General features: G+C 44.8%; 3 protein-coding genes across 4 annotated transcripts; 1 reads left to right on the top strand and 2 right to left on the bottom strand.

Moving 5' to 3' along the window:
• Window positions 1-565: 565 nt before the first annotated feature.
• CSTF1 (cleavage stimulation factor subunit 1) lies at window positions 566-9,267 on the bottom strand. Of its 2 annotated transcripts, XM_048962548.1 has the most exons (8): window positions 9,098-9,267; window positions 8,263-8,949; window positions 7,548-7,718; window positions 6,748-6,943; window positions 5,248-5,525; window positions 4,223-4,420; window positions 3,286-3,676; window positions 566-2,177 (listed from the first exon to the last, which is right to left on the bottom strand). In XM_048962548.1, the coding sequence occupies exons 2-8, from the start codon at window positions 8,380-8,382 to the stop codon at window positions 1,918-1,920; spliced, it is 1,614 nt and encodes a 537-aa protein (XP_048818505.1). In that variant the 5' UTR covers window positions 8,383-8,949; window positions 9,098-9,267; the 3' UTR covers window positions 566-1,917. The 2 variants fall into 2 exon arrangements, with proteins under 2 accessions (XP_048818505.1, XP_048818504.1); XM_048962547.1 differs by having other exon boundaries at window positions 8,263-9,267.
• Window positions 9,268-9,395: 128 nt separating this feature from the next.
• Window positions 9,396-15,936, top strand: AURKA (aurora kinase A). Its single transcript, XM_048962553.1, has 9 exons — window positions 9,396-9,503; window positions 9,696-9,780; window positions 10,829-11,114; window positions 11,696-11,774; window positions 12,434-12,625; window positions 13,186-13,324; window positions 13,682-13,830; window positions 14,446-14,620; window positions 15,219-15,936. The coding sequence occupies exons 2-9, from the start codon at window positions 9,727-9,729 to the stop codon at window positions 15,375-15,377; spliced, it is 1,233 nt and encodes a 410-aa protein (XP_048818510.1). The 5' UTR covers window positions 9,396-9,503; window positions 9,696-9,726; the 3' UTR covers window positions 15,378-15,936.
• A 798-nt stretch (window positions 15,937-16,734) lies between these two features.
• Window positions 16,735-21,667, bottom strand: FAM210B (family with sequence similarity 210 member B). The gene is made up of 3 exons (XM_048962557.1): window positions 21,441-21,667; window positions 20,009-20,178; window positions 16,735-19,155 (listed from the first exon to the last, which is right to left on the bottom strand). Exons 1-3 carry the CDS (start codon window positions 21,612-21,614, stop codon window positions 18,939-18,941), a joined length of 561 nt encoding a protein of 186 aa, XP_048818514.1. The 5' UTR covers window positions 21,615-21,667; the 3' UTR covers window positions 16,735-18,938.
• Between the last annotated feature and the right edge of the window lie 2,846 nt (window positions 21,668-24,513).

Below are 24,513 nucleotides of genomic sequence, written 5' to 3'. Positions count from 1 at the left end.
AGAGAAAAACAAGGAAACCAACCTCATACAGAATTAAGGAAGTCTGAAGTGAAAGCTACAACACTGCTAACTTAACAACTTCAGCAATGATTTAATATACAAAACACTGCTTTGAAAATAGAAGAGCCCAAAGATGCACAGCGAATGAGTTACAGACAGCTGCTTTACCAGAAACACTTCAATTTAATAAAGAACTCCCACTGCTCCCAGTTTAGCCCACTGGTGCTGGTACCAGAGGGCTGACTGCTGAGCAAGGACAGCGTGTTCATAGCTGTGTCATCATTTCCCTTCTCCCTCCCACCGGCTCTCCTTGTTCCTTCACCAAAGCAGCCAGCAGAACCCACCACCTCCTGTGCATCTAAAGTTGTAGACAATTGATGTAGAAAATCGCTGAGTCTAATAAATTGGTTCTGTACTGCTGTACTGTTTAAGAATATTAAATTCAGAAGAACAACAAAACTGAAACATTCAACACTGCAGGTCTACAACTGCCTGATTCGAATGCGGTGCAACAGAGTGATTCCGACTGTAACACGTCCCAAATCCTTCTGGTACTTTTACTATCTTCTATATAGAAAACTAATACACTTCCTTCTTTATATATTAAATAATTTTTTAAAAGATCATCTTTATTTATATATAGACAAAACCTGCATCCTCATCAGCCCTTGACAAGACACTCAGTGGCAATGGAAAGTCAACCCAACATCAATAAACAACCATACATATAATGAAAGCAAGTGCTGAGCTTATGACTAAGGGAAATTCATTCCCAAAAGTGAATCTGAACAGCACTGCACCACTATGCTGCAGATAGAATGCCTGAATGAACACTCTTAAAACTGCAAAGACTGGATATCAAACCTCACCTATAAGAACATGTAGTGAATTTTCAAATGTACAGAAGTTTTAACCACAGATTTCTTGCTGATTTGTACTTCTAATGAATACTGTAAGATCTGGGAAACTCAGACTATCAGACACAGCAGGCAGAAGAAACAATGAGTCTGTTTTTAAATTCAAAAAAGTATCTCAATTGCTGTGTGACACACTGACAGAATGTGAACTAAATGAAGCAAACTGACATTTCTGACATAGATATATGAAGAAAATTGACATTTCTCAGAGGAGTTACTAAACAGCTCCTATTGCCAGGTTATTCTCACTTTCATATGCTGCAGCACTGCCACATTTAATAGCTTCAGTGTGAATATTCCTTGAATTTACTTTAAGATTACACTTAAGATAAATTGTAAAGAAGACAAAATTTCAAGTCTGAACTTTAATATCAGAACTAGAACACCATTTCTTCAATTCATCTGAACAATTTAAAACCACGTTTTAAATCCTTATGGCACCAAACTGACTCAGAATCAGAGGCCCGCTTGGCCAACTGAGGGAAGGAGACTGAAAGATATAAAAGAGCTTCAAAGCATGAATCAGAACTGAAGACGGCTTAAGGCTTCACTAAAACATTCACTGAGTTCTACCGTTGCTCGTGTAATCCATTCTTTAAACAGACTTTAGGGGGATTGCACAGATACAATGCAGAGCAAAACTGGCTCACACTGCCCAGTTTGAGCAAGATTTAGTCACATTATCTTTCGCAGGATTCAGAAAGACAGGAGAGTAAGTTTAATCCTTCCTGCAAGGATCATTTTATTCCGCACCCCAGCTCCTCGAGTAAAATCAGAGATGACTTAAAAAAATTAATGCCACGCACACTAATAAAAAAAATTAGCGTGGGGCAAAACTGAAGTTTCAGTATCTCAATATTTTTCTGCCATCTGACAGAATTAAAACACAAAACAACAAAAAACAGACACAGCGCAGCTCTCCTTTAGGCATCTGTCGGCAGTACAATCAATACAGGATGATACAAGGAATCTGGATAACCATTCTTTTATCAAGACGCCCTCAGTCCGTCGTTGACCTCCTGTACCAAAATCTAGCCCTGTAGTCATCACTGCAGGTCATGAAGCCAGGGTTGGTGGGAGAATGGACAATACAGCGGACGATGCTGTTGTGCCCAAGAGAAAGGAGATTTCTTCGCTCAGCAGTTCTTGAATCCCAGCAGCAGAGACTTATGGTCCTTTCATCTGGCAGCAGCACGTAGTCTTCTGTGTGGTTAAAGACTGCTTGTGTCCTGTGCACTTGACGTCCACTCAAACCAGCTCCTAAATACATGCAGTGAAATACAAGCCAATAAGATCTTTAGATTTTTTCCCAAGGATCCAGAAGTAAACTATAGCAATTGATAGTTATGGGAAGTCTATTACCGAGCCTTATTTCCTCAGTTAGTACACATGTAAAGCAACTACAGATATCCTCTTGTAATTATATACACTGTATAGGGCAGAACATGTTAGGGAATAGAAGGATTAAGCATTCCACTTGTAAGAAGTTCAGCCAGTCAGCATGAACGCAAACATTAAGAGCAGCATAACCTTACATCTTTTGTACAAGGCTTACAGCTAACTAACTGAAGACCACAGTTATTGATAAACACAGATTCCTGTTATCATTAATAACTTCTGCTTTTAATGTGCAGGCCACACAATGTGCCACACCTCTCCTCCTCCCTTCAAAGGGGATGTGTTACCCACTCACGCATTTATTTTGCAAGGAATACATCGCTGCATCCTACCTGGTGTTTGCAAGAGTTTACTGAGGAGGTGCTGCACCCTGCTGGTTGGCAGCAAACACAGCCAGTGCACACAGACTGCACACATCCAAACCAGTGGTACGAGTTCAATTCCCCTACAGTCTGGGCAACAATCCAGGCAAGCGGACTCCTCTAACTCCAAAAGGATTACACAGTACTTTTGACTTTCCCATTTTTGGTTAGACTAGGCATGCAGCTTAAGCTGGTGAGCCCCCAAACTAAAGTGAACATTAACAAGAAAAGCAATTATGCTTTTTAAAAAAATAATGTTCAAGAAAAACTAGAAAATGAAATTCTCTCCACAAGCATTCTATTCCTTAAGGGATCCACATTCCTATTAACTTTTTCTCTAGTCTGGTGATGACTTCCCTCCAAAAGTGTAATGATGTCAGTTATGTGTCCAAGCTCTAGCTAGAGTAAATAGGTTGACACTGACATAGCTTTTCTTCTGGAATTATTCTACATTTTCAAATTTGGGGCCATTTATCCTCACAAAAGCAGTCCCCCCTTATGAGTTACTATTCAGCAGTGACAGATCTTACTCTTCAGACAGACACCACCACCTGCTCACTGGTCAGCACACGACAAAGGTGGTCCCTGGCAGGTCAGCTGCCACGTACCTGTGTACTTGACCAGCGTCCGACCAGTAGATATCTCCCACAGTTTAGCTACAGAGTCTTTTCCACTTGACAAGATATACTTTGAATTCTTGGAAAAAATAGCAGAACAGACTTCAGCTCCATCATGTGCCTTCTCAAAAGTAGTGATGCAGCGGTTTGAAACACCATCCCACAGTTTGATGCAGCCATCCTTGCTTCCCGTCACGTACATGTTTGCGCTTGCGTTGTAATTCACTGAGCATATGGCATCGATGTGCTGGTCTTGAGGATTGCAAGACACAAAACATTGGAAAGTATTGATATCATAGAGTCGCAAAGTAGGGTGCTGGGTACCCACAAGTATGAAATCTCCAGAGGGATGGAAAGAGATGGAGCGCAACATCTCTGCTTCCTGTTGGAGCAAAAAAGACGTAATTGGTGTAAGTTTAAAAATAAAACACAAAAATCAAAGTGTCAATCGTGGTGGCACTAAAAAATAAAACTGCATTATCAATTAGCACAACCTGTTCTATTTTTACAGCATAGAAAATGCCCTGTGTATTATTTAAGCGACAGGCCATGCTGAAATGTATCATAGTTTCTCCCCTAGAGCAGCTTGCTGTGCCTATTTGTTGGATACTGTACAACAGCAGCAGGAGGTTTTGTCAGCCACCACATAATCACAAACTTTGCCTCCAGAACCAAGGAAATGTAGCTGACTTCAGAGTCATCCATTTTAGATTAGGTCTGAATTAACAAAAAGCCAACAGGCACAAGATACTATGACTATAGCTATCCATTACAAACTCACAGTGCATAACCAGGTCTGAACATTTTGTAGCTGCATACTCCTGCATACTACATACACTTTCATACTCAGATGCAATTCAGCTCACTGATACCTCAATAATCACACATGCAAGATCTGGTTGCTCTGAATTGAACTATTGTATCTAACCTGTATGTATTTGAAGGCTCTTTTGGCAGAAGGTTTTGAATAGTCAAACAATTTAAGTGTGTAGTCCCTTGAACCAGATGCTAGGATCTGTTCTGTAGGATGAAAAGCTAAACATGTAACCTCATCCACATGATCATACAGAGTCCGAATAACAGGGTGATTTTCCATGTTCTGCTGTGCTGTCTCATTCATCATGACCTACAAAGAACATTGAACAAGTCACTGTTAGAAGGCAGAACACTCCTTTGACAGGAAATTTACCATTTTCACTCGCACCAGTGATCGTATCACTACCTTTTCTGACACATGACTTGGCACATTATCACTGATCTTAATTATCTGAAGATGTGATACCTTCACACAGTTACCAATTCTTATGAAATAACGTCCCTGTATCTTTACAAAGGTTACTGGATTTGCTCAAGGACAAACTACTGTCAGCCACAGAGAACTGATGCCTGAACATACATCACCTTCGTGAACAGTCCAAATCAAAAGACATTATTGCCACACTAATTAAGGGAAGCAGGTACCAACTGGGAAAACTGCAACTTTCACTCATGTTGCATACTGCTGGGAATTTGGTGTGCACTCAGTGGGGAAAAAAAACAACAAACCCAGAACTCTTAAGCTGTTGCCAGATAAGTGTATTAGAGAAAAAGTAAAGGAAGCAAATATGAACTCTGTGAAAAAGTACTGAAGCAGAGCCATGCGTTGTATAGTCAGATGTGAAGGTAGGTCCATAACCAAACTGTCTGCATGGTTATAGAGATTATCAACAACTATTAGAAGCAATTCTTGTCTCAGCTCTCTAGAATGCTGTGAGGAGTTACACAGGTATACTCGCCCTGTTTTTTCTTCCTTTTCTTCAAGGGTGCTTTATGAGCCACTGCTGGAATAGGAAACACGTCGAGACAGATATTTAGTCCAACCCACTGAGCCAGCCACAAGGCACAGACATGGCACGAAACAGAGAGAGCAGCCCAAGAACTGACAAAGTGACTGTGATTCAAGTCATATTTTACCTCAATAGGCATAGCACTTTTGGCCAGCATTCTCTCCGTGTCAAGAATTTTTATTGAGGCATCAGCAGATCCTGTAGCTATTAGCTGTCCATCCCTGCTGTATGTTGCTACACGACACGGCCCCTTATGAGACGTGACATAACAAGTCTCATACTCAGAGGCCTCAGGAGACATGGTCTGTACATCTGCATCAAATTCCAAGTCGATTCCAGTGCCTGGAGCTACTGTATCTGACCGCCCAATTGCATACTGAACAGCACTGTCATCATTCTCCATCCCTGAAAAGAGAAAGTTGACATTCTTAAACCAGGCTTACCTCCTCTTTAGACAGGCAGGCTATGCCCACACCTATCCTACAGATTTCTTTGGCAGCTCTCAAGTTCAGGATTTAAGAGACAGCCCACGCTGAACAAAGCTAAGCTATCAGAATAGATTTAGTTGTAGTACAGCAATATCTATCATTAAGAGTGAAAGGCAGTTTGACTAAAAGCTGTTTAGTGTTCAGCACTGGTGTAACTATGGTGAGATAACCACATAGGATGGTATTAAGTACTGATTACTTATTAACAGCTAAACAATCACATACAGAAGTCACTGACATGCCCATAATCAGGTTACAATAGGGTGAAAGAAGACTCAGTGCTATTACATGAGATTTAAAGTGGGAAAAATAGAAGCATTTACCAATTACTCTCTTTTTAACTGAATTGAAAGAATAACACATAAACTACTATCGTAACACTACTCACAAAAATTATTAACTCAAACCCACCTTAAAGAATCATTTTGACTGCAACATGCATCTACATGACGAAGCCAATTCAGCACTGCAAACTCCACCAAGGCACACAAGCTTTAAGCTAAGTGCCTACTTGCAGTTAGCGACTTTCACAGAAATGTTTTTTCCTGCTTTCATCTACAGACTGCAAATCCCAGTATTCTTCTTTCAGACAAACGAGGCTCCACATTTATACCCACAGAAATCAACTAGTTCAAGCAGCAGAACCAGTTCAGTTTCAATACAGAGAAAACACGTTGTCATGGTTAGGACTGTTCCAGTAATCCAGGTGACTTGTTTCAACAGCAGCCCAGGAACTCTGGGCTTTCTGCAGCACATATGTACTTTCACAAAGATGCATGGAGGGAACAGGAAACACACCTTTGCCAAGATCATAGACCGTGAAACTTGTTTTCTTGAGAGTGGTATAAAAAGGCCAATGAATGGGGCCAATAGAAGGACTTATTCCCTCCCCTTCAACACGTCCAGGAGCAACCAGAGAGAGTTGTGCCTTAGTAATGGATCTAACACTATTAAACGTGCAGTGATCCTGCGAGTCACTGAACAGACTAAAGATATAAAAGCTTTGCGATTTACTACAGAGGCGTAGAAAACAGAAGAGATGCATTCTGAGTAACACTACACTATTCACAAATGTTTAATCCAAACATTTGGGAGCACAATCTTTGGAGGAGTTATTTTGTTTTTAAATGTCAGCTTACCTAATTTAATAAGATGCAGCAGTTGTTCAGATGGTGCACACACTGATTGTGGTTTTATCTCATTTATTAAGCCATTGGCAATATTTATGTATCCGTCATACAGTAGCTGACTAATGATTAGTTTATAAAGTTGCTGACGGTCTTTCAAGCTGACTTTTGTCCTATACATTGTGAGCAAGGAATGCCTTGGAGGGGCCTGAAATAAACAAATGGGAAAGGTCACACACAAGAGAGTTGCACAAAACAATTAAAGCCTTTAATTGAAGTGCATCCTGCCGGGTATCAGTGCTAACAGCACCGAAAGTTTAGGTAAGACAGAGACCGAGAAGCGAAAGACAGAAAAAACAGGAGAAAGCCGGTGCGGCTTTATTGCAGAAACGAAAACCCGACGAATAAAAAGAATGTGAGTTATATTAAGTAGCAACGGAGAAATAACGAAATAAAATAAAATAAAGAAGAAAAAAAAAAAATCAGCTCCGGTGAGCGGGGTTATCGGGTCGGTAGCGCCCATCGCGCCCCACTGGCAGCAGGCAGGTGGGCGGGGAGCAGGGGGACGGAGCGGGGCACGAGCAACGTGCGAAGCCCCAGCGGCAGCGGCAGCCCGCCAGGCCCGGGGAGCGACGACCGGAGCGGGAGGGGGCGTGTGGGAACGGGGCCGAATGAGGGCGGGCACGGCGCCCGGCGGGAGCGCGGCGGGCAGGGGAGCGCGGGCGGCGCCGAGCGGCCGTTAGGGAGGGCGCGGCGCTGCCGAGGCCGCGCAGCCGAACGCGGAGAGCGGCGCGAGGCCGCCCGGTACCTACCGAGCCTTCCTTCTGCCTCCCTCGCTCTCCCCCTAAAATGGCGACCGGAGCTCTGAGCGCATCGATCGGCGGCGGCGGTAAGGGAGGAGGCGGCGGCGGCGGCCGAGACCGAAGAATGCTCCTCCGCGAAGGCTGCTGCATCGAGCGCCCGCAAATCGATTGGAGGCGACTCTTGGGGGAGAGAACGGCGGCGTCACGTGAGCAGTGACGCCTAACGTGCGCGCCGCGCCGCTGGCAAGCCCCCTCCCCGTCACGTGACGCGCGACGCGCGAAGTGAGCCCCCGCCCGGCGGGGAAGGGGCGGGCTGCGGGCGCGGCGCCCCGCGGGGTTACCGGGAGTCCGCCGCCCCTTCCCCGCGTGGCTCGGGCCCAGCTGCAGCCGGCGGGGCGGCGGCTCGGGCGGGGCGGACAGCGGCCCGCGGACGCGTGTAGGGCCGCCCCGCGCCGCCCGTCGGAGTGTGGGGCCGGCTGCTAAGAGCGTCAGCAGCTGGGCGCCGAGGGTCTTTGTGTCTGGGCCGCGGGGCCCCCGCCCGGTGCCACCGGGACACCGCAACACCCGACGCGGGGCTGCGAAACGAGCGCTTGGCTCCGCCACCCGGTGCCGCAGGCCTCGCGAACGGTTCAGGCCGCCGGCACGGCCGGCCGCCCTGCTTCCAGGTCCCGCAGGCTGAGCTCCTGCCCCACCGCCGCCCTCCCCGCAGCCCTGCCCTACTCACGTCAGCCTCCAGAAACGGCAGCCGAAGTGGACGCGGGTCGAGGAGCGGGGCCGCCATGCTCCCCATGCCCCGCGGCAGCTGGCGTCGGTCACACGCGGCAGCCACACGACGACCCGACATCTTCTTTTTACCTATCGTGTCCCGCTTGTCAAACACCAACACACCGGGACCGCCCTCGCGCTGGTTGTTAAGGACGCAGAGCCAAGTTGCCTTCAATCACACTTCTTCAGAGGCCGCACGTGTCGCACCGAGCGGCGGAGGTCCCGGCACCGCAGCGAGCGGAGCCACGCGACAGCGCAGCGCCCCGCGCTCCTTCGCGCTTCACGAGCGGCACCGAGCGCTCAGCCCCGTCTCAGGGCGCCGCGTACCGCTGACAGCTGCGAGCCGGCAGCGCCGTTACACGACGTCGGGCTCCGGCCGGGCGTCCCCTAGTGCCGAGGCGGGCGGCCGTCCCCTTCGCGCTTGTCCTTAAGAGCCGAGGGCACGTGGAGCAGTGCCACACAGTGCCGCCGGTGCGAGGCAGAGGCCTGCCGCAGCCCTCCCGCTGCTCCTCGGCGCTGCCACCCGTCGCACCTTGCCTCGCCGGCAGGACGCGATGGCCCCGAGCCCCCGTTCGAGCTCGGCTTCACGCGAGCCGGCAGCACCGCCTCTCCCTCGGCCTCGGGCTGCGGGTGGGCGTGCGGGTAGCTGAGAGGGACGAGGTCGGAGCCCGGTGAGATGCGGGACTAACCTGGAGCCCTTCCCCCCGACGCCGGCGGCGCGCTGCAAGGCCTCGGCGGCTGCGAGGAAGGAACGGTAGTTGTAGCGTTGCCACAGGTGGGTGGTCTGGACGTACGCGATTTGCGTAACGAAAGACCCGGCCGGGCAGAGACTTGCGGAGAAAAGTGTGTAAGCGGGGCTCGATCCACGCAGTTGGAGTACGGAAGAAGCCAGCGGCGGAGAGACGGTACGTAAAATACGCATGTAGCGCAAACACCGCCCTCGGGGCGGGCGGGTCGGGCCGACGCGGGTACGCAGCAGGCTGCCGTTGCGCATGCGCTCCGCCAGCTCACGGCGACGAGTCTCGGCCTCGCGACGAGCGGAGCTTTAGGAGAGCCAATCGGCGGGCGCGTCGAGTGAAAAGCAGCCAATCGGCGGGCGCGGACGCCGGGAGAGGGGCCAATGGCGAGGGGGCGGTAGTTTAAAGGGTATTTAAGGGAGGGAGGTTTGAATTCAAACAGTCGGAGCGGCCGGAGGCCGAGGTGAGGGGGGTCGTGTGGCGTTCGGGGCGGTGCTGCGGCGTGGCGCGACCTTCCTGCATCGGGGGCGGCCCGGCCGGCGGGAGGTGCGGGAGGTTACGGGGCTGTGGCGGATGGCGTAGGGGGCAGAGGGAGAGTGGAGCCGGGGAATGGTGCTGTCTGCGCGGCTCACCCCGTCCTCTGCCCGCTCCGTAGGCGAAACCGCATCTTGCCTTTCTCAGGCGCTATGGATAAGAAGATAAAAGAAAACTGTCCTGGAAACCCGTCTCGCACTGCTAAGGTAAGGGGCTGACAGAGTTTATGGGTGTATTTCTCGCGGCTGTACAAAACCTGTGAGTCTCAAGGTGTGATGATGGTGACTGGTTTTGCTAAGTGGCAGACAGGAGGAAGAAGCTCTGAGCGATGCTTTCTATGCACAGCGAGCAATTATCAACGTGGCCTTTCAGCCTCTCTGTTGCAGAGAACAATGTCCAAGTCTGAACTTCTTACTGCCGTTATTAGCATGCAGTTTTTTAATTGGCAAGTCTTAATAGTGCAGTTTTTATCCATAATCCCTTAATTAGATAGCAAATGCGTGCAGGGAACTGGCTGTGATTTCCAAAGGAAATGCTGCCTTCATGCTGTTATTCACGTGTCTAAGACTGCATATCTTTGCATACAGAAGCAGGGACATTCTCATTCTTGTAACTTCAATATGAACAGATCCTGGTCAGATTTTAGAGTAGCAGAAGTAAAGCATAGTTTAAAATCTGCTTTCAACGCATTGAATCAAAAAACTAGAATCTAAGTGTTCTTAAGGGAGTCAAGGCATCACTTAACAGCGTTTGAATTTAATTCTAAGCAAAGTATTCTGGAGCAACTAAGAATTGCTTAAATTTAAATTTAAATTACCTTCCTCAACTGAAAGAAAAGGATTAAAAGCAGATGAAGGAACCTTACCAAACTTGCTTTGGTCTGATGAACTCCTGTTGCAGTGCAAGGCATCTTAAAATGCACAGCATTCAAGGGAGTAGTGGCTCAAAGCAGTGCATGTGAATAGAATTCCTGTAGTAAAGACCTGTTTAAACTTTCCACCAATATCTGGACTTTGGTGGGTCCATGACTAATTATGAATAAGCGTGTTGTTAACAAGACAGCAGATTTCCACAGGTCAATTGAATTCTTAAAATATAAGATCAGAGTAATTTTAAGATCTCCTTTTAATATACTCTGTTTTTTTTTTCTCCTCCCTATCTTTTTCCACATCCTAAACCTAACTCTACTGTGCAGGGACATAAAGGTTATAGTGTGCTATTCTATTACTAATGTACAATTGCTGTTTTTTGAAGGTAGCAAATCCTGTTGTAGATGGCCCAAAACGTGTCCCTGTGTCTCAGAATTCTGCCCAGAGCCGGCCACTGAACAGTGGAGTTCAACCACAGCGTGTTCTGTGTCCTTCAAATTTTGCCCAGCGAGTTCCTGTACAATCACAAAAATCTTCTTCACTGTCAAACCAAAAACTGTCCAACAGTCAGACAACACAGCAGCCCCGGCCGAAACTCCCAGTCCAACCAACTGCTGGGCCTCAGGTTCCAAGCAAGAATAGTGAAAAACCTCAACAAGCTCCTGTACCTGGTAATTCTGAAGATGACATCTTTCTGTGTTTGTGACACTTGGGATACTTCAAACAAGAGTGCAGTGCAGAAAATGTAAAGCTCATGCTATGTTGGGCAGTGCTGTAGAGAAATAGCTGGTTGCACCCAGAAACAGAAAAGCAGCACAAACTTCATCTTAGGTGTTACTGCACTGTCCTTGTTGCTAGGATTAGGGATTTAGAGCCCATATAAGCGTTTCTCCAATCTTGAAAATTTACAGTTGCACATTAGTCAACTTTGAATAAATGGAATTGGTGTTCCTGCAGCACATTTTTTTTCCAGTGTTTATGGTAATCTGATACACAAGGATGTAGGAGGCCATGAGGAGGTGGGGGGAAGCTTTCTTAATGTTTTCATTGATTTAAAAAAAAACATTTGAAGTTACACTGTGATGAAGTAGCCCTAACTGTTGTGCTGCTTTGCCAATAGTAAACTACACTAAGTTTTAAATATCATGGATGGTGGACTGTAAACTGCTGTAGATACAACCCAGACTTGTTCTTCATGTGAATGTGTTGTGTTCACTGATCTGTTTTATAAAGTTGTTCTATTTGTGTACAGCAAAGAGTTCTGAAGCAGACAGCACCTCTAAACAGAAAAATGAAGAATCTACTAAAAAGAAAAAGGAAGAGACTAAAAAGTAAGTTGTGCGCCTATAAAACTTATAGCTAAGTTAGTTATTCTTTCAGTGTCTAGCACTTCATGCTACAGCTAAGTTGCAGCCAAGCTGCTGTCTTTAGTCTCTTGACTGCTAAGAACAGTGGCCTTCTCACTTCATAGTGACAATATTTATTAATGAAACTCTGGGAATGGTTATTTTGCTTTGGTAATCTTCAGAAACAATAAATTACTGTAATCTGAAGAAAAGCTTTTGGCTCAACAAGGAGCAACTTTTCCCATGAGAGAACTCTGATAATCACTGCTGTAATCACATGATGTTCGCTTGGAAAAATGTGTTCTTCATGTGTGCAGGAAGCTTGAGTCAAGTTTCACTTGTAGTATGGCTGCTTTGAAACAGTTCTGACAGTCTAGAATAGATCTGTATCAAGTATATTGAAATGTACTTTGTTATACAGTTTTGGTTTTGTTGTAATAAGTAGCTGTACCTCAATGCATGTGCTTTAGAAGCAAGAGAGAAGCTTTCAAAACTGCCTTTAGAGAAATCTCAATGCATGTTTTGTCCTCTTGGTGGTGTGCCTTTAAAGACTAAAATCTAGCTGAGATCACTAATTATGTATTTAGCTGGAACGTTGCTGTCACACCCAAGCATTGCTTCTGTAACATTCTCTCCTTTTGCAGAAGACAGTGGTCTCTGGATGATTTTGAAATCGGTCGTCCTCTGGGGAAAGGAAAGTTTGGAAATGTGTACCTGGCACGTGAAAAGCAGAGTAAATTTATTCTTGCACTGAAGGTGCTGTTTAAAGCACAGCTTGAGGATGCTGGTGTAGAACATCAACTACGAAGAGAAGTTGAAATACAGTCTCATCTCAGGTAATGTGAGCAGTTAACCTTTGCTTAGTTTGTGCTCAATTTAGAAAACAAAGTAATCTTACCTGAAGAAAAGCAGTTCTGTAATATGTGACAACTTGAAACTGCTTCTTGTCATTCTGCCCCTGCCCCACCACCCCATGGGCCAAAAGAACCCAAACAGAAGTCAAGCACCTGACCAGTTCTTACAAGTGGATGACTGCAATTTCTCAGTCTAGGCTTGTCCCTGGTATTCTGTTTCACAGAAAATAATTGAAGTATTTAAGCTTAAGTTCAGAGAACTGTAGATATTTGCGTGTTGAATGGTAATCTATTCTGTGTGTTGTAGAAAGCTATGTATGAGAAAATACAAAGGAGCTGAATTCTTGGCTAGGTTTTTGCTACTAGCAAGTCTGATACTTCTATGACAAATACCCTCTGTGTGCTCTGAAGCTCTCATAGAAACGGACATGGCAGTTGGAACTGTGCTGTCTTGTGTAGCATTAATGTTAAATTACAGGCCCTATATGTATAATTAGTTGTACACATACCTTGTTCAGGAAGGCATTTTAATTTTCTTGCAGGCATCCCAACATACTCAGACTGTACGGCTACTTCCATGATGTTACAAGAGTCTACCTTATTCTAGAGTATGCACCTCGTGGAGAAGTCTTCAAGGAACTACAGAAGCTTACCAAATTTGATGAACAAAGAACTGCAACTGTAGGTTGTTCTGACTGCTTGCTGCTGTGTAGCATACCTGAAGTATAAAGCTAGCTCTTCAAGAAAAAGTCATTTTCAGTTGCATGAAATCAACTCCTTAGATGCTTAGATCCTTATGCACTTGTAGCCTATTTAGGAATATGCTGGGAGGACAAACTACTGCAATGTTAACGGATAATGTTCAGCATTGCCCAGCACTGCAATTTGTGTGGTCACTTCAAGCAGCACCTGTTGCTTGAGAGTGTAAGGAACAATTTTTCTACTCCAAACTGCTAATTATGCCTAGGGAATTGTGCTAGTAAAGCTTGAGCGTCAGTGTCTTCATACCTGATAGTTTTGTTTTCTTTCTAATTGCAGTACATTACAGAACTAGCAGATGCCCTGTCATACTGTCATTCAAAGAGTGTGATTCACCGGGACATCAAGCCGGAAAACCTGCTGCTTGGCTCAAATGGAGAATTAAAAATTGCAGACTTTGGGTGGTCCGTGCATGCTCCATCCTCTAGGTGAGAATGCAGTATATACCTGAGACAGAAATTATTCTGTAATGAAAACTTTAGCTTTCTTGCCAAACTTACAGTTATGGAATGGAGGTAAATGTCCACTTGCTGAAATACGGGGGGGGGGGGAGCAATTAATGGTTGGACCACTGCTGTCAAGGTCTTAATAGTTGACTGATGTAGCATAGAGAGAGTGTTATCCTGCTTCTCTATCTGTGTGTTTAAAAACTTGCTGAACCTGAAACAAGAGTGTTAGCACGCTGTTTTAGGGTTATGTTGGTCCCTGAGATGAAGATCAGAACTTCTGTCCAAATAGCTCACACTAGCACTATAATTGGAATATTTCCTTAGTCTGAATTGTATCTGACAAAGTCACACTGACTTGTAAGCCAGTGGGAGAGAGGAAAAGGAAGGATAAGACTGCCTGTAGTGACAAGAATACTTTAAAGCAAAGCTAGAAAAGTGACTGATGAAATTCCAGTGATACTGAGTTTATCTGGGGCAGATTACACTGAGATACAGATAAGAGCACTTGAATCCAGATACTAATACTTGCAGTTAAAACAGATCTTAGCTGCCATAAAGGGTAAATGATACACTGTACTCTGTGCTTTCCTTCAGGAGATCAACTCTCTGTGGGACACTTGACTACTTGCCTCCTGAAATGATTGAGGGAAGAACACATGATGAGAAGGTGGATATTTGGAGCTTGGGGGTTCTGTGCTATGAATTCCTTGTAGGAAAGCCACCTTTTGAAGCAGAAACATATCAAGAAACCTACAGAGCTATTTCCAGGGTATGTGCTGTAACTTCAACTAGGTGAATTTTGGTATCACTTCTTGTCTTGAAGGTTAATATTCCTCTTGAGGGAAGGAAAGACATAATGAGATGTACACAAAACTACATCCCTAAAGCTATCCTGAAGTCACTCCAATTGAATTACAATGAAGAGTAGGATGGCTTTCCTGACTGCTTGGTTCTCTCCTGTTTCTACCTGCATCTGAACACCTACTTTTTCATATAGCGGCTATTCTTCTTCACTGTCCTTCACTACTTTCATGTTTCTGGTATATAAAATATTAATCATTCAAGGTATTAGGAAAGACGTAAATTATGTTTCTAGATTACAAGTGTTCTGTAAACTTGAGAGGTTCCATCAAAGTGGTTTTGTGTTGGGAGCACAGAGAAAAGCACACTGGCTGAACTTTGGCAAGCAGTGAGAACCCTCAGTTTTATTCAGGACTGTGATGAAATTACTCACCAGGTACAAGGTACACAGCCCACAGAGCTGATAGTTTTCTTTGCTCTCTGTACCTTGGGGGCAGAACCCTATTGCTCTCCAGTTTTGATTAGTGCCAAAGAATATTGCATCATCTTTTGTCTTGTTTTCTTAGGTGGAATTCAAGTATCCATTATTTGTAACAGAAGGTGCAAGGGATTTAATTTCAAAGCTTCTGAAACATAACCCATTCCATCGGCTGCCCTTGAAGGATGTTCTTGTTCATCCCTGGATTACAGCAAATTCTACAAAGCTGCCCAACGATAGAAAGTGATGTTGCTGCCCCATCCAGAATACAGTCTTAACAAGGGTAATCTCATTGGACTAACAAGGAGATTTGTACTGTGACTACTGTAACACAATAAGGAGGAGCAGGTCTTGGAATCCAGTGGCAATTAAGAACACAAAGCCTTTGGGTTGGTTATCATCTTGAACTGATCTTGAATTGCAACGTAAATCTATTTGACTTCTAGCTGGGTGTTGTGGAATACTTAACGTACTTGAAAAATAACTACATGTGGGCCAGCTCTATTGATGTAAGTATTCAAGGTCTGTTCAAGGCCTTTATGATATGGTCTGTCATAATTATAGCTCACTGTTCCAATAACAAGAGACAGTGGTGGTTCTATCTTACTGAACAGTGCAATATCCCAGAGATACCTGCCTATGAACTCACTGGGCTGCTAAAAGGTATCATACCTGTGGTGTAATCTGAAACTGAGGTGAATGCATTTGTGTCCTAAAAATGAATGATGTGTGTACATTTTTGTTTCTAGTTTTTGTCTTAAATGTGAGCACTCAAGTTTCTAAATAAAGATTGCTTATATATTGTAGAGCATGGGAAGGTTCCTTACAATACATGATATCATGTGCTGGTCACCTCCAACCACCTGTCATTACTGTCAGACTACTAGAGTACATCTTGACTGCTCATCTATGGTCACAGACTAAGCTCACTAGCTCTGTCCAAAAGTAAGTTGATATAAAATAAGTTTTCCTCTAAGTGCTGGTGTTGTGTAAGTACATATAGCTATTACTCTTCAGGTAAGTACCAAAAATACCTTACAAGAGTTCCACAGTCACTTAAAAACTAAATCTGCTTCTTCCCTTGCAGTTAAAGTGTAATAGTCATAAGCAAGGTTTGAAAGTACTTCAGAGAGAGAGACCTGGAAAGTCATTATCAAGCAGGAGATGGATATACATCTGTATATATACATGTCTATACATATACACACATCAGAAACAAGGAAAAAAACCAAAGCATGCTTACCAGTTCACATTTCCAATTCTCTGTTGTCTATACCCTAGGCTCTAAGTTTTTCCCCCTATTTACAAAATATCAGAATCAATAGATTAGAGCCTATGCTCCATAGTTACAAACATAGACATAAATGGCAGAGTATTAAAATGCTTTGTTCCAGCATCATTGTTTTAATCACAAGGTTTTCTGCATCTTTGAAAAGAAGGATAGTGGTTTTCCTTTTAAATTAATTAAAAATAATTAGAAACATGATAAAACTTGCTTGTAATTTGTCATTAAGTGCTTTCTCATTCCTCCAATTAGACAAGGCAATCAGAGAAACAAAACATGCAAAGCAATTATTTTCCAGTAAAACACTTCAAGCAAATGCTACGAGAAAGCAATTTATTTTCTTCATTATCAGGAGCCATGGAAGGTCTCTTATTATCTTACAAACTATTTTAAAAAGATCTTTTACAAGCAAGGATTCTAGGATTCAAAATATATTCTCAAATCACTGTAAAATATTTAGCAAAAACTCATCTAAAAGTGCCAGTAGTTCATACAGCCATCTTTATCTTACAATTTAAATGACTGGATTTTCTATTACCACAACAAAACCTATACTGCTTGTACCTCTTAATAACTTCAGGTACATTTGCTTTAAATGAGTCTTGTTTTATAGAAACACTCTAGGAACAGGAAAGGAAAAGTTTGACTCCTTTTATCAACTTCACGATAAGCCCCACTTGCTAGAAATCACTGATCAAACAAAATAAGGCTGTCATTATTTGATTTATAATGGAATCCTTTTTGTTACCCTTGGATAACAGAACAATGACCAGAACAGCCAGAGAATGTGTAGAAAAGAACATTTCTTGGAAAATGAAGCAAGAAGAGCCCAAGTAAGACTTCAGTTGTCAAAGAGGCAGACAGCATAAATTATCTCTATCCAGCCCCAGGCTGCAGTAGATCAGAAAACAATAGAAGTGCTGGCTGCGTGTTGTTACTGCACAGTATCCCTTCCTTTGCTGTGTAGACACTGGAGGTTTTTAGCTCTTGGATAGCCAGCAATAAGCTTCCATCCCACTACCAAATATAATATTCGCACTGATTAACTGAGGATGTAATTTAACATTGTCTGAGCAGTGTTAATAACTTGCTCAGGATAAAGACATGCCTTGTTCTTCCCTCTTCACTTGAGCAGTATTTATTTTCAGAAAGACAACTCAGCAAAACATAAAAAAATACATTGATGGTCACAGTAGTTTTCTGCCAGTTTAGTTCAGATTCTTGTATATTCATAGATCTGTGTCAAAACCACCATGACATAAGTGATAAGCACAAACACAGAGGCAGACAATGTCACAAGAACTGATGAAGAAAGGAGAACAGGTCCAAAAGGCTCAGATGTGGCTTCAGTCATCTCACAGAAGCACAGTCCTAAGTCTGAAACCCAGGTTTAGCACAGAAAGTTAAGCTGAATACCTAGATTTGAAATCCGGTTTTTAGGTTAACTGAGAAGTGGTTATATGCAAATACAATTTAATAGGAATACTGCCCAAATAAGGAAGTGAATTACACCTTGAGTTGGTATGCTCAACAGTCTACCAGACAACCAGACAAGCACAAGAATTGCTTTTGAGAAAAACTGTAACATCTGGACGTCAGGTGAGGATCAGAGATTCATCCACAGGAGCCCCCATGTTAACAGCTAACTTAAAAAACAAAAACAAAGCCCCAAAAACAGACCAACAAGATGCCCCCAGTAACAAAACTAGGTCTCAACACCACAGTTATTTTGCCTTTCACTTTATCTTTGGAACACATTCACTCACACAGGAGGTAATTCTGGTTATAATGATTTCACTAGACTCAGTATGAGTCTGTAGCATTTAAAACTGAAAGGAAAAGAAAAAAGACCTTAGAAAGGTCAGAAAAACATAGTTACAAACAACAAAATCTTGAGATATGGAAGCACCACAAAGGAGCCTTAATTTCAGAGAGGTGCATTGCCTCTTCCAGCTAAAACAATTATAACTGTGCAATAATTAAGCATACAGGTACTCTCATTAAAGTTAGTTTGGCATGTGTGTTGGATTGCAGGAGTGGGATCATAACATATGCCCTCTGCAACAAAAGAAACACTCATGTAGCACCTTAGATCCCAGTACACCTACTTACCAACAGATCTGTTTACATGGTCCATGGAAGAAACAGCACTCCACTACTGGGAAAGGAACTCTATTTCCCAACTGCGCAGTAATAAACTGCAACTGCATTTTGGCATGAGAAACATTAATGATCCAAAAATCCAGAAAATAAAGACCCAGAATTGTACTTCTGGTTTTTGTGAGAGACGGCACATTGTCAAGCATTTATGTGAGCACTGGAAGTGGAAACCAGACTCTGTTTCAAGAGCTTTCTATAAAGGGAAAGATGAGGACAGCACTTTTTACTGCCACATCTACCTGAAAGAATAAGCCAGAGGAATGCAAGAGAAGGTCAGCATTAACATGAATTCAAAGGAGTATCTGAAGAACGACATGAATATTAAACATGTAACAAATTATAGTAAGAAACAATAAGAAATTATCATGGCTTTGGAGCAGGAGGTTTGAAGAAACCAATCTTCCGGCAGTACCGGACAACAAAGGGCACGGAAACCACAGTGATGCTGATTCGTAGCGGGGCAAACAGCTTGTGAATGGCATATGCCAACACAAATGTGCTTGTACCAGCAGCCATCTTAGACTGCAGGGATGATTCACTGAAGCCAAGTTTGATGAGAACTGGAGTCATATCCACACCACTGGGGAAAAAGAAAACGAGACTTGTCAGTTTATTTTAAAACGGCACACTAAAGAATATGAGGTGCTATTTACTCAGGGAATTTAACATGGCATAACTTCCAACTCTGGAGTTTCTATTCAGTTTTGATAAATAATAAATGAATTCTTCCAGGACTAACAGCACGATTTGCTTCTGTGACAACAGCACGTACTTATTTTCAGATACAAATTTTGGTTTTAATTGACAAGATCCCTACAAAGTCAAATATCTTCTTAGTTTATTGGTCACACAACTGCAGCACAGAGAATGCTCAGCCCCGTGCACCACCTTCCTGGAGGAAATCATCAGTTCCTCCTCACAAAACAGGGGCGTCTAAAGCTGCTGCCCTTCCCTCTGAAATCATATACACAATATCCTACACCTCTTCTGTAAGGTTAAAACAGAAAATACTGGATAGTCTAATCCTCTTTTTTTTTTTTTGGCTGGTGCCTTCTGCAGTTTAAGCTGTGTTCAGCTCCCAGAAAAACAGATTTATCTCTAAGCTCCAGCACTTTCATACGGCTCTATCTCTACATACCACACTCCTGTTTGAGAACAAAAGATACTCTGCAGAAAAGTAAATTCTTTCGTCTGGTTTCATCAGTCACTTTGGTGCAGTCTCTGCTCTGTTTTCATCAGCCCACCACATCTATCTTCACTCATGCCTGACTGGAGATTAGACCAACTTACAGATCCATTTATACGCAAAAAGCAGAGGTTTCCTGTATATAAATCCAACAAGCTTATAGAATGCCTCCTTAGAAATGAGCACAATGGTCAGATATTTCCCTTGTCTAAACCATTACAGTCTACAGACACTGTACAAAGCACACCTTGACACAGCCACGTAGAAGATCCCTAGAGATATTAACGAAATTCCAACATGGAACGAAACTCCTACAGCACCATACTGTTTGAAAACTTGTTTCAGCTGCTGAGATTTGTTGAGTTTCTTGTTCTCACCACTGAGATCTGTGGCTGCCTTTTCAGGGGATCCCGCATCCTAAAAAAGAACACAATTGTATTAATTAGCATTAAGTACCATATAATATTCCAATCAGTCAAACTGATTTGAAAGAATGAAATGATTAGCATGTGTAGTGATGCTTGGAAAGCTTTGGGAAAGAGCAACACTGTTCTGCTTTTTTACATTGGGATTGCTGAGGCCCATAACAAAGCTCATAAAAGCTCTCATTTTCCAGCTATTCACATTGAACAGATGTGCTGATCTTGGTGCATATTCTTACACAACCTAAGTTTCATCATAAAAAAAGGAGTTGCTATGGTTCCAGCACTCTATCTGATACAAAAGAATGCCAAAGCTCACCCACGTAGTTTTGGGGAGATGAGGTTGAGGTGCCAAAGAGATTTCTGTCCATATCCACTGCTTTTGGTTCATCCCTGCACTTGGCAGGATTGTCACCAGGGTACAAAACACACAGGGCAGTCTTACAGTGCTCACAGTGAGACCAACCCACTCCAAACAGCGATTTTAATCACGCCCTACCAACCCACTTCAAACAGCGATTTTAATCATGCCCTCCCGTTACCCAAAGCAAACAAATGATGTTTGCCTTCCCCCCCCCTCATTGGAATTTGCATTACTTTTTAATCTCATCTCGAGAAAAGTCACACAGATCCATAAACACGTATTAAGGAACTATGGAGCACAACCTTATTTATTCTAACGTAAGGAATAATATCATTATTCTTTTGTTAGGCTTTGGCTCATGAACCAAAGCAATGTTTGAACAGAAACTGAAAGCTGAAAAACGTCCAGCAGGAAAAAAACAGAAACACCTCTAAGCCCTTCATTGCTTAAACCAGATTTAATGCTAAAAAGGAAGAGAGGAAACAATTTTCATTCTATATATGTATATTAAAGCAAGCTCTTTAAGCAAAAGCCAGCATTCACAATTAGACAATCCAATTATTTCCAGCTCTGATACAGCAATACTTCTAAAGTCGTTCCCACTCTTCAGTTTCATTACAGGAAAGGATGCGAGGAACAGCGCTGTTTGTACACCGCAACCCGGCGCTCCGCGCTCACGTGCCGGCGATTCCCGGCTGCCGCGGAAGCCCGAAGCTCAGCGCTCTGCCGAACGGAGCGGCACCGACCGGCAGCCGGCCGTCCCGCGGGCAGCCGCACGGACAGCACGGACAGCACGCACAGCCAGCGCCGAGCCCCGCCGCCCCGAGCCGAGCCCCGCTCCGCGCAGCGCCCCAGGGCGGGCGGCTCCTCCGGCTGCGAGCCCAGCCCCCTACCTTAGCGGGGCTGCCGGTGGCGGCGCGCAGCGCTACGCGGCACGGCGGCGCTGGCGAGAGAAGAAGGTGACCGAAGCGCTGCTCGCTGCCCGGGGGACGGAAAACGGCGGCAGGCAGAGACCTGCGGGGCAGCACCGGCGGCCGCAGCGGGCCCGGCCGCAGCAGGCGGAACATCGCGGCGCAGCCGGGCGGGCGGGCGCACGAACCTGACAGAGCGAACAACCCGGCCTCCGACAACGGGCGCCCTCCTCCTTAAAGGGACAGCAGCCCGGCTAGGGCGCCTTCGCCGTGAGGGGGGAGGGCGCCCCCCGCTGGGCGGTGTGGGGCACTGCACTCACTGCGCTCACCGCTGAGATGCAGGGGCGGCCTGGGTTGAAGGAGAAAAATGTCTCTGCGGGTGCTGCGTCCACACCTGGGATGTCATGAGGGAGAGCCCTGCCTCAGGTGGCTGCAGTTCCCCCCCAGGATAATGGTTGTGATGATTATACGTGCGTACACGCATACACGTAGGTTGCTCCAAAAGTAATGATTCCTATTTATTTCCATGGAAACTATGGCAGATACAAAAAGCACAATAACACCATTTGATAAAGCAAATTCTCGGCCACAAAACACTATTTTTTTCAACACAGTCACCATCATTAGCTGTGCATTTTCACCAGCAGTGAACAGGAGCCTGCATGCTGTGCTCCTGCAGAGGTGACCACTGTCTGTTTTAGCACTGCTGTAACACCACCACTGCCTCACTGTGCTCACACCCACTGCTTGGTTTCCATGAGTTCTGCAAGAGTTGATTAATATCAGTTGGTACTATTTTTTCCTCATGGAGGAATTCAATTCCATGCCTTTGCTTCGCATGCACTTCCATGTCAGACACCAATCTGTCAGTCTGCCCATTTGCTGCCAGCTGTCGCATGGCAACAAAATGTAACAGGATATTGGCAGGAAGGTTCAACCCCTACTGCCACACCACCAACATCTGTCTCTGACACTGTGAGCCAACATAAAAAAATGTAAGGCATTACTTTTGGAGCAGCACTTGTATACATATTTACAAAATAAGGCATGCACAAAGTAGCCGCTCATAGCACCAACTGCAGGGCAGTACCACAAGCTGGAACACTGAAATGTCCTTGGCTTTGTGCAGCACTGCTCGGCAACAGCTAGAACATGGGTGTGTTATCAGTGCTGCTTTTCTCCTAAAGCCAAAACAAAGCATCATTCCATGCACTGTGAAGGAGATCACCTCAGTCCCATCTGAAACCAGCACACCAGGCTGTACACTGAGGTAATTTCTCTCATTCCTCACAGTGCTGCCATGCTCCCAAGGTCTGTGTGTGTATCCAGGCATGGATGTGGTTAAAGCCTTGCTTCTGCAGTTCTGATGTATGGGCTTGCAGTGCAGGTCACTTAATTAATCACTCACTTTATGCTGATGAGTCCCAGCCATTTGCCAAGTCTCATCACACGGGGCAGAGTGTAACTGCAGAACTTCCAGCCTCAGAGGGTTCACAGCAGCTCTGAGACCTCCTGAGGCCTTCCAGCAAATGCTGAAGTCTCATACATAGCCTCATTTCTGCATCATTACTCTAACAGGAAAAATAAGAATTAAAAGTACCATCAAAGTAGAGAGGAGAGTGCCAGGGAGAAGTGTAGTTGGTGGGGGGCGATGTTCCTGGCAGCGACCCCACTGTCCTCTATTTTAACCAGAAGGGCCTTGGTTAACAGGAAAGGTCCTTGCTCATTTTCATCACACACCGTGGTGATTTCTGGACCTTTTGAGGTGTTTCAGCCATGTAATGTCAGTGCTAACAGAGGTGGTTTCGTGCCTGCAGGTTGGCACTAGCCTGCACAGAGCCAGGGCTTTTCACAACCACATTCACAGCAGCAATGCGAAATGGCGGCTGCGTGCACTGCACACTGCCAGGGGACAGCAGGTGTTGTGTGAGCCTATCACTGCACAGACGGCAAGTCTGGATGCTGAGCTCCGGCAATAAAGTGCGTTTCTTTTCCTGCTCACTGAGCCTCTCCTCTCCAGGCAGGCTGTTACAGTGGCGTAAGCATACAGGGCAGTACAATAGGAGAACTGTGAGACATAAATAGGAGGTTTTCCCTCCGGAAGAGAGTGCAGTGGGGAGCACAAGCTGAAAGTGGAGAGGACAGCACTGAGCGGTACAATGCTGAGACGGCATGGTGGGAGGCTTTGTTAAGTAGGATGCACCGCGGAACAGATGGGTTTCGAGGAGAGTCTTTCAGGAAGAGAGAGAGACTTGCATGCATTAAAATAGAGTCTGTCCGGAGCATAACAAAGAGCACTGCCAGTTCTGGGGACTTGTGTTTTCCTTAGTTCTTTCTTCATAGATTCAGTTTCAACCTGAATGCTTTGCAGGGGAGTAGTTTCTCCCAGTGCAATTTTGTTTACTTAGTAGGTTGTTCTGTTACTGTTCCAAAGCAGTTTGTTTGCTACTGTGTTTTCTGTGACTATTTATACCCTCTCACCATGATCCCAGCAGACAGATGACACCAGCACAGCAATGCTGTCATCCCAGCACATCAGTTTTGAACTTTTTCCCCCTAATTATAATAAATCCTGAGTAATCTCACCCAGTAAAGGAGATGCCACTCAAGTTCCCGCAGTATGGACTACCCCTGGGGTCAGTAACTCTCAGCTCCTTTCAAGAGAGACCTAGTAACTGCTGAGTAACTTGGAGTCATAGCTGCAAGTTTTTCATGTGAAGAAAGTTCTGAGAGCCATATTTCTACCTGAGATTTTCCTGTAAGAAATACGTAGGCAGTTGCTACAAAATGCAGGTGTTATAGTCCAACATGTTCTGAATTGCTGGCGCATGCAACGTGGAGGTGGTCTGCCCACAGCAGGAAGGTACAACTAGACGGTCTTTCAGCTCTCTTCCAATCCAAGGCATATTGCATGGGAACTGTTGATCACAGCCTGAACCTCTGATTGACCACCTGAGGCAAGCAATGAGTCAGCTGCAGCAGCACAGGTGAAGGCAATTCTCCTTTGCTACCAGAAGGGATGGAGCCTGGCTGCACCTCTCCTAGATCCCATTTA

The sequence above is a fragment of the Lagopus muta genome, chromosome 16, assembly GCF_023343835.1.
Source record: "Lagopus muta isolate bLagMut1 chromosome 16, bLagMut1 primary, whole genome shotgun sequence".
NCBI classification, from domain to species: Eukaryota; Metazoa; Chordata; class Aves; order Galliformes; family Phasianidae; genus Lagopus; species Lagopus muta.
This window is presented reverse-complemented; position numbering and strand designations above follow the sequence as displayed.